Below are 10,614 nucleotides of genomic sequence, written 5' to 3' on the forward strand. Positions count from 1 at the left end.
TAAAATGAGACAAATAAGGTTTTACATCTTTAACCCCTTAACACCTAAACTGACATCAGGTTTCTTGCATATAAACCTCTGAAACCTGAGAAAAATCGACTTGATTTCTTGTGAAAAAACATTAAAAAAGGCTACAAGCAACTTGTCAAAAATATTATTAAATGACCTGAAAGTTAGAAAGTATTTATTTATTATACTTATTGTTTATTATTATCTATATTATAGTCTTTATTATACATTATATTTATGTATATATTTTTTAATTATTATGTTTTTAACTACTTTAATCTTGTTTTTACCATATTTTCAGGTAATTTTCTTGTAACCTTTTACAGTTTTTTCCTAACATTTGGGCCATTTCTTTTGGTCATTGCCTTCTTTCGATGTTTTTAAAAATTAAGCCAATCTGCTCAGGATTAAAGGGTTAGATATTAGCAGCCAATCACCAAACATCTTATGTATGCACTTCCTCCCACTTCTTATCTGACATGTCTGTATGTGTGTATGTTTAAATTTCAATTTCAATTGCATTGTTGCAACAAATGTGCTTTATATGAAACAATCTTTTTTTATTGGTCTAAGATAACCAGTCTGGTCAGGGCAAAGAGTCAACACATCAAGTCATGTGGCATATTTTGAGTGCTGCAGCTAAAACAAGAGTATAACAACACCAATGGCTGTGAGGCATTGCTTTTTATCAGCTGTTTGACTTATAATCAAAATATTTTCACATTACACTTAATTTTTTATGGGAAAGGGATTTAAGGAAGTGTTTTACATTACGGTAAAATGAGATAAGAAATGAAGCTAAAATGGGATGTTTTACTGGAGTGACAACAGCACATTTTTAGGCCACCAGGTACCATGACACACTGTCATACAACAGACATATTTAGTGTTTTTGATACTTTAAATTATTAAAGATGATTTAGTGAGTCCACAGCAACAATAGTCGTGTTAGCCAACATTGTTTCGCAAACATAAGCACACACACACACACACATGCTAAGTGTAGACAATACGGCACCAAGGAAACAGACAGCAAAGGAAAATGGCAGAAAAGTTGGATGAATGAATAAATAATGATGACTTTTATGAATAGTTAGGTTAAAACAAACGGGACTGTCCCATTTTAACTTGCTGTCACGTTACCTAAACATGTCCTCAGACTGAAGGGGTTCTTGATATGTCTGAATGTCCAAAGTTTCTTAAATAAATATGTTAATTGGCAACACATTTTCTTTAAAGAAACACAGCACAGATTTTTTAAAGGTAAACACTTTAGGTAGTCCTCAGAATTTTAGTGTGTTTTTTTTGTTCGTTTTGGTAATCTATTAAAAAGAGTCAAAAGAATTGTTGAATAAATCTGTCATACACCCAACAATCATTAAATAACAACTTTTCTTATCCAAAAAAAATTAACCAATTCCTAAAAGACATAAGAAAAAAAGCAATCCTGGACTGCGAAAGGCAGCTCACATAAAGAGGCAGCAGCAGACGCAAAAATAAACTCTCAGCCGTGTCAGAAAAAAACAAAGAATACTGTGTCCCTCTGCGAGAGAACAACGGTTGGGGCGGACAAAAGTGGGCTATAACAAATTTGCCTGTGCTAATGCATTTGTGGGCTCTGAGTCATATTTGCACATTCAAATCTCAGAGTGAAAACAGTTTGTGGAGCTTAGTTTTTATTTAAAAGACCACAGGAAGCAGCGCATAAAAACGCACAGCAGAAATAGGAAGTAAACCTCAGGAGGTGGTAGCCATACACTGACAATTTAATTTTGACGCTTATTCTACGCTCTCAGCTAGGTATCAACCAACAGCTGGTTTCCATGGAAACACATATCACCGAGGGATAAGTAGGCTCAAGGCTGGTCCTTGAAATTTGTGGCCATCACCGTGTCAGCAGGCGTGACAATGAATTCATTTAACTTAATCTGACTTTAAGCGCAACTTTCCTAATTTCTTTCCTGCTAAACTTTTTAAACATTTTTCTCCACTTGAGGAATTAGCCGAGGCGTGCGGCATACATCAAGTCAGCAACACTGCTAGTGACAAGTAGGTCAGCAGACAGGGCTGAGGAGTCAGCCAGAGGAAATCCAGCTTAAAGCAAACAAGTTTGTTGTCCAGCTACTAAATCTGCTGCAGTAACAAGTCCTATTCTATATCTGAAATATAAGAAGCACTCGAAATGTAGAATAATTCAGATGGAGACAAACATGCGTCTAATTAAATGATCCTAAAAGGTCTGGAACTATAACTGAACAGTCACAGCTATTCAATACAGCCTTTCAGTATTTCACTTTTCAGATGCTCACTGTTTATTTAGCTGAATTTTGTCTCCAATAAGCAGTGACATTTGTCTGACGTAAACTGATGTTGTGATACTGAAGCTAAGAACATGATCCCAGTAAACTGAGCTCGCACAGAAATTGTTCCTCTTCCCTACAGCTACAACAAATTCTGGTGGAGTCACGATCGGTGTTACACCCAGTTCACTCAGCACGAGCTCAGAGCATGCTGGCTGAATGCAATTGTAGGCGTCCAGTTTTGGGTTTAATACTCCGAAACAAAAACAGAAGGGAAAAGGTCACATACGATACCTTTGGCCAAACCCAAAATGAATACACCTCTGATTGCAAATGTCCCCCACTGTGCGATTAATAAAGGCTTAACTGATCTTATTTCGTTTTTGCATACTGACATAGCAAAATAATCACTACAGAACCACTCGGGTTCTGCTAGACTATGAGATGCCTCAGCAGCTCTGTGAGGCTGCACTCATATTCAGCACTGCACTCATGCATGTTAACATGTTCACAACGACAATGTTAACATGTTGTTTTGTAATATTTACCATGTTCACTATCTTAGTTTAGCATTAAGTAATAAGCATCAAACACGAAGTACAATACATGGAGATGTCATTAGTTTTGCAAGAATTTGGCCATAAACCAGAGTATTGCACAAATTGCAGTTTTGACCTGATGACTGTGCTGGCTGGAAGAGTTAAGGGACCACCAAAGTAATTACAATTTATCCTCCGGGGCCATAACTGTGTGTAAAAAATGTAGGATAAGATAAGATAAAACTTAATCCCACAATGGGGAATTTCACTTATTATTACAGCAGCTCAAGAGACAAAAGCAAAGCACAGAAAAAAATGGCGTGATTAATAAAAATGAAACAAGATAAAAGCATTAAAAAAATGCAAATGAGATTTTAAGAAATAATATAAAATGTCATAAAAAGCTAAATAGGCTTAGACAAATTATTGTACCAGAGAATTGGAATATGCACATGTAGAAGTAGGAAAACTGCACATGATATTTGCATATTGTGAATATAAAGGATATTTATACGAATATGTAAACAAAGCAGTATATTATATTGCTATGCTATGCTATGCTACGTTACATTACATTATATATACATAAACATACTGTCCAACTATCCTTTATATCTATCATGATATAATTAAGCTATATCATTATATAGTCTTGCATACACATTGCACATACTATATGTGTAACATGTAAATAACAAAAACAATATGATAGGTAGGTATTAAATACATATTCCCTAGACATATACATCATAATGTTACAATATTATAATATAGTATGTATAAAATATATTATATGAATAAATTAGTGTTCAGTCTAACCTCAGGTCAATAATGTAAAATAGCAGTCCATCCAATAGTTCTAGATATTTTACTAACGGCCAAAAATGGCAACCTGACTGTGGTGCTAAAAGAAAAGTCAGGGGGTCACTAAAGTCTGTAGGATTCATCCTGTGGGGATCATGAATGTCTGGACAAAATTTCATAATAGTCCTTAAAAGACTGATTGAGATAACTGACCAACTCTTTCTCACATTAACACCTATGATATATCTACTAAACACATAGCCTATTCTGTTATCTGACTCTGCAGTCAGTCATTTACTATGCTGCAAGGTACAGGAACTGGATCCTGTCAAAATACAGACAGAGCGAGAGCGAGCGCGAGAGAGAGAGAAGGCCCGGGGCAATGCTGAGCAATATCTTTAACACTCACGGCAGGAATAAGAAACATTGTCAAACATCACGCGACCAGATCAAGACTGTATACTGTATCTCCACTCAGCGTGGACTGAATGAGCCCATTGACAGAGAAATGAGTGTAAAGTGGTTCAATGTCCTCATTTAGCTACAGTACAGTAGGATACAGTGTGTATGAAAACACACACACACACACACACTGGTACCACAGCTACGTTGACTGCCAGTAGGCACTGCCATATATACCCCATACAAAAACAAACAAAAATCATGTGTTTTGTTTTGTCAGTGTTTTGCTGAGTGTTCCTTTCTTTTGTAATGGAGATGTATTTTGATTTCAGTTTAGTTTCATTATAACGATATGTTCTTATGTTCACGCAATGGTGTAAGTTTCGTTTCAACAGTAGGGTGGGGGCATATGAAATGGTAAATCTGGGCGTCCTCTGCCAGAAAAATCTGAGCATCAAACACTTGATTTCCTGCATTCTGGGGATTTTTATATGCACCAATTTATGGTGGAAATATCTTCAATGAAAAAGCAAACTATTCAGCTGCTTCATGTGACAAGCTTTTCATCAGTGAGCTCCTGGAGGGCTTTTACTGCAGCTAAAGGAATTGTTGACATACTTAGGTTGGTGTTACCGGCTTCTCTGATAGAAAGCAGTGTACATCAAGATAAAGAGATATTTTTTTGCCAAATTGTTTCTGAGGAGAGAATGAAACAAAAGAGACGCTGCCACAGATGCAACCAGTGAACTAGTTAGATGAGGAACAGCAGGTAAAAGGAATTTAATTCCATTTGAAAAACAAAACCTTCAGTTAAAACACACATGCATGCTGTAACGACTCCATTTACCGCTGGGGATATAATAGGATATCATAGGATATAGTTTGCTCTTTTGTTGGTTTTATTTTTCCAATCAGAACTACATCATTTGTTGAATTCTCACTGCGTCAAGAAGCATAAAGTTGTGGTAAAACTGTCTGACATGACTGTGGCAACACACCTGTTTGAAATGCGGTGGCACAAAGGGATTTACAAAGTACGAGATTACAATAAAAATCATTTTTCATTCTTATCAGAGCAAATATAATTAAATAATCGTCAGCCCTGTGAGCATTAGATAATTACCTGCAGCTCACCCAGTGCCCTCCCACCCCATTCTTCTCGGTTGATGGCTCGCCTTTGTGAATGTGAATGTCAAAGTACACATGCAAGGTGGACCGACTGAGTAGGCAATGAAGAGCACTCCGGTCGCCCTACATCTCCTGTTTGTTTTGCCTCCGCCTTTGAAAAGGTACTTGAGCAGCGCCCTGTTCTCAAGGAGCCCTGCCTCACGGACTAATCATCTTTTGTCATGTAAACATTTGCTTTTGTCAAGCAAAAAGCCCTCTCTGTGTTGTCTTCCTGTTGTCCACAGCACAATATTCAAAACAATATGTCTCAAACACAAGATAATCACAAAGCAAACAAGGATAGAAGCCTCTATTTTGTAAATACACAAAGGTTTTCATCCAATACAACCTTAAAGTTCTTGCCTTTTTACCTGCGCCACAAACATCTTATAACTGAGATGAATCTTAAACGTTCAAAAATGCTATCATGAATCAAGCACTCTGTTTAACACCAGGAAACACCTTTTCCCTGAAGAGCCTGTTGTCTTGTTTACTTGAAGAAATGGCATTTCTAATTCAGCTGACCAGACAATGTTGACTACAATTCAGGGCTGCTCAGGTTTCAAAACAATGTGGCTCTTTTTCTCTCAGTTGTATTTGAACAGGATTGATGTGCATTCCTCCAATGTTTCAGTGCAACACTACAACATACAGGATCATTGTTCATGTAGCCTGAATGTCCTGACACTGCGGTAAGCTCTCGAGCAATAGGTCTGTGTTTATTTCATAATTTAATAGTTCACGAGGAGACAGACACTGTGAGCTGCAGGATATATCATGTGACATACAAGCATGTAAGAGCAGATCCAAAGAAAAGAAAATAAAGGGATATGAAAGTGTTGCAACATCATGGTCACACTTGATTTAGGAACATTAGGAACAATGAAAAAAAACTATTTTGCTTGTAATAAAAAAAAGGATCATAACCAGCACAAACTGAAACAATAATCTAACATAACTACTCAAATTAAGTGGCAGCTCCATTAAAACTTGATGCCAAAATTACAGAGCATGCTGCGTCAAAGAAAAACCGTTCTGCAGAGAACAGAGGGGCTGCGTTCCCTTCAGTGAATGCCAACGGGATGCAGGGGGCACCGTGTATTACAGATCATTCACTGATGTAAGCAATCACACTGACCTATCCAAATGCCAAGTGCAGTGGCATTCAAGGCCGGTGCTAAACAGAAAACAGAAAAGTAAGTATTTAGCTTTAATTTGTGCTCTGGCTGAAGGACTCTCAAGGGTGCACAAGCAAATGATTTGTGTTAATTGATTAGAAGTGTAACAATTGGGCTGCTAAGAGGCATTTAATGAAATAGATAAGTCTATCATGATGTCCTAACATTAAATGGTAAATCCAGTACAGTCCTAAAGTTTTATACCTTAATTGGAGTTATACTTGGGCTTTAAAGTCTTTTCTCTTGAAAAACCAGAAATACACTTGGAAAACACTTCAGGTTAAGCACAAATCTCAGCATTGGATCCGTTATTCAAAAAAGTTTTCGAGTGCTGCATCTTCTTTGTCTCATTGTGGTGCAGCAGCCATACTGCTGTAAAGCCCTCTAGGCAAACTGTGATTTGTGATAATGGGCTTTATAAATAAAATTGACTTGACTATTGCCCCTAAAGCCCTGTGGCAGTATCCGTTTGGTACTTTACAGTTACCTTTTATTGGATGTTTCAGGCGCCAATTGCCAAGGCCGTGTTCCCTTTTAAAAAAATCGGAGAAAATGGGGGACCATAGTGTAGATGTGAGTTTTCAATACACTATCCTCCAAAGTTTGGGAGAATATCTGTTCACCTTGAGCAGAAACCCGAGACTATAAAAGATCCAAATGTTTCCTCATCAAGACTCCTTGTCAACTCACGTCCATACGACCAGTGTGTTAGGATTTGAAGCCAATTTTCATAGTAACAAATAATGGAATTACAACGTCATGTAATGCAACTGGGCAAAAAAAGACTTTTTCCCATTCACTAAGATGGTGAAAGAGATGTCTATAAATCAGTTAATACATTTTTTGATCAACACAACTTCACGATCAGAATTTGATCTATTTAGTCTGCTTGCATTTGGAAAGTCCAGAGGATTACATGATTATTGAATCATTTTATCCATAATAACGTTAGACTGGAGGTAGCCGCCTGTGGAAGTCTCTGGTGTTCTTGGGCCACACATTGCAGATGTAGTGCCGATCATCCGGGTAATTTTGTATGCGGCAGTCGAAGGTTTTTGGCTTCATGCACCACTGAGCAACCTCCACAGCAATGAATGTGCTACCACCAATGCTGTATCCAGTTCTCTGTATGCATTCATGCATCACACAGCCCTCTCCGACCAAACTGAAACTGAAACCTATCTGTGCTCACCCCAAAGCCAGACTCCATTGACAAAACCAGTAATTTTACCTAGCAGAACACAGGAGTTGGTGGTCAACTAGTTAGTTAGTTAGTTAGTAAGTTAGTTAGTGTTATTGTGTGAATTTAGTTTTTTGAAGACTGGTCCAAATTCACCCAAGTGAGGCAGCAAACTATTCCTTCAACAAGCTGAAAGACATCCACAAAATTGTAACGTGCACAGCTGGCAATCACAGTGGTCACATGTAGACAGCTCAGAGCTCTTAAGCCGTTCAAGTTAACTCTTTGAAAGCTGCTGCACTCAGCTAGCTAGAGACAATTGCTAATAAAGTGCATCAACTAAACATCATAAGATTAGTATCAACTTATTAAGCTGTTTCCAGGAAACTTCATATAAAATAATTACAAAACTATGAACTAGTCAAATGTTCCCTACTGTCACTACCCATAATGCATGTGTATTAGTGTCTTCTTGGCCAACAGCCCACACACACTGTCAGCAATTATGACTGATCACTATGCCAGAATCACCATACAAAGAGCCCAGCCCTACTGTCGCCACTATTTGTCAGCAAATGCTATATTTTTACTTCAACACACAAAAATATAGATATACACAAAACTTAACTAAAGGCAGTCAGGCATGCAGTTGCGGTGGGGCACCTGTTCACCTCTGACTCTGCGTCTACCCTTCAGGACCCTGTAAAGTCTGAAGTGGGCTTTATAAAAACACTGGGACATGAGTGTCTCCTCCCGACAGCACTGATCTGCTGTAGCACATGTTTACTATTATAAGAATACATGTATATGTGTGTAGTCATACCTTCAGCTGTCAGGGCCTCAGTGAGACTTTTACAGTAACCTGAATCGTACATATTTGTTGTTTTTGTCACCTTATCTTGTTTATGCCTCTATATCTGACACCTCACCAAAACTGTAAAAAAAAATCAACCTTTAATGACTGATTACCAAGCAGAAACCACTGTACTATCAAGTCTGATTTAGGATAAAAAAAGGCAAAAAAAAATGACAACAGAGACGTTTAAAACCAAAGCTGTCATCATAAATATGATGGCATCCCAGTGCAAACACGCAGACACAAATCCAGACACAGAATCTGCCCAGTCATCAAACAGGGAGACAGACACAGATACACACATAAACACACATTCGCACAATCACACAAATGAGAACTGTGTGTTGTGAAGAGGATTAGTTATTCTACAAATTATTAGGATATCAATTCTTACCCTCCGTAGGCTCCAAAAGTGAAACTCCTCTTTCTCTGCGGCATGCCGGCTAATGGATAGCAGTGAGTCAGTCAACTCAGTGCTGAATGGCACCAGCACTTGTGTCACTTACGCTGACTGAGCATGTGTGTGTGTGAATGTGTGTGTTTGTATGCTTTGCCTGCCGTCTGAGTTCCACTCCCGCAGCCTCGGCTAACGTGCCCTGCCTCTTCTTTGCTCACACGCCGCCTTCACAAGCAGAGGGGGAGAAACGGCAAGAGGGTGAGGGAGGAGAAGAGGGGGAGGGGGGGCTGCTGACCATGCCAGTCTCCCAGGGAACCAGGAGCGTAGTGGCTACATCCTCTCTCTTTTATGCAGCAGAAAACACAATGGCAGGTGTTTTTTTGTTGTTGTTGTTGCAATTCAAAATAAACTGCAACACCTGAAATGACATGACGCTGACACAAGTCGCAAGACGACTCGTTACTTGATCATTTGGAAATGGCTACAGGCAAAACAGGGGAGTTCTTGGCATCACTTAGAACAAGTCTTGCAACAGTCCTTATCTGTCACTGGAAGACAGCTGGTTAACCCTTTGAAACCTGAGCAAATTGATTTCCTTCAAAAACATGGGAAGAAGACAATGAGCAGCAAAAGAAGAAATGACATGAAATGGCAAGGAATTCGTTAAAAAATAAATTAAAAAGTACAGGCAAATGACCTTAAAAACAATACAAAAAAAGGAGAAACAAGACTTTGAAGAAGTACTTAAAAATTATGATAATACTGTAAAATAATTTTAAAATGTAATTTAACAATTGTTAGTATAGTTTTTGCCTAGCGTTTTTCTTTTTTTCACTAGCTTTTTTAAAAATATATTCTGAATGTACTCATGTCTTGCAGTTTGTGAAACATTTCTTACCAAGTTGCTGATTGCATCTTTCCCATGTTTTTGAAAGAAATCACACCAATTTGCTTAGATTTTTTTAAGGTTTAAATACTTATGAAAGGCATATGAGCGCAGTACAAGAAAAGTGATGTCCCTTCAGGTTTCAAAGGGTTAAACAAGCTAGAGACAGTCAGACAAACAGCAATCATTCTTCACAAACCGTCCTAATCACAGGGCTGTGCCCCAGCTTCACTGCGGCACAATGTAGGTGATGATCTCTGAACAAGTTTTTAATCGGTGCATTCATCTCCCTCCTAATTCTTTCTTTTGTAAGCCCATCACCTCTGGTATGCACATAAAAGGAGAGTTAATGTAGCGCAGAGTTATCCCACATTAGTCTTAGCCGCATTGATCAAACTGAGTCTGGACACAGAGTCTCTCTTTTTAGCAGGCTGTTGAATTTGATAAACTGGCAGCGGTGGCAACGTTAATGCCTCCATGGATTATTGTATAAAGAGGGATTGCAGTCTAGCGCATCAGCCAGCTATCTGATAGACATTCACCTCCAAAGCATTTGCAGTATGTCGGCTGAAACATGCTCAGTGTTATCCAGCACAGAGTCAGCTGAGTCCCATGGGAAAATGGAAGTATTGAGTTAATTTGACTCTAAATCATGAATAAATAAAAAAGCTCACCAATAAAGGACCTTAATCTCCCTGCAGACGAATGATGTATTCATTGCATTAACTGCACTCGTAGTAACTGGCAACTTAATTAATCAATGTGGCCACCAAACAAGCACAATAACGCTGATAGACAATTACATCATCTCGCCAACATTACATCACCGCTTTGCCCTGAGACTGCAATTTTCTAAAAACATTTCACCACAGCATCGCAGTCCTTGGCTGACTTTG

General features: G+C 38.3%; 1 protein-coding gene across 7 annotated transcripts in view; it reads right to left on the reverse strand.

The window, feature by feature from the left end:
• Positions 1-8,973, reverse strand: part of rap1gapa (RAP1 GTPase activating protein a) — a 60,395-nt gene extending 51,422 nt beyond the window's left edge. For all 7 annotated transcript variants that reach the window (XM_042491058.1, XM_042491064.1, XM_042491061.1 and 4 more), the window contains exon 1: positions 8,830-8,973. In XM_042491058.1, the coding sequence (XP_042346992.1) occupies positions 8,830-8,873 (44 nt within the window). In that variant the 5' untranslated portion in view covers positions 8,874-8,973. The remainder of the gene's footprint in view (positions 1-8,829) is intronic.
• Between the last annotated feature and the right edge of the window lie 1,641 nt (positions 8,974-10,614).

This window comes from Plectropomus leopardus, chromosome 8 (assembly GCF_008729295.1).
Source record: "Plectropomus leopardus isolate mb chromosome 8, YSFRI_Pleo_2.0, whole genome shotgun sequence".
NCBI lineage: Eukaryota > Metazoa > Chordata > Actinopteri > Perciformes > Serranidae > Plectropomus > Plectropomus leopardus.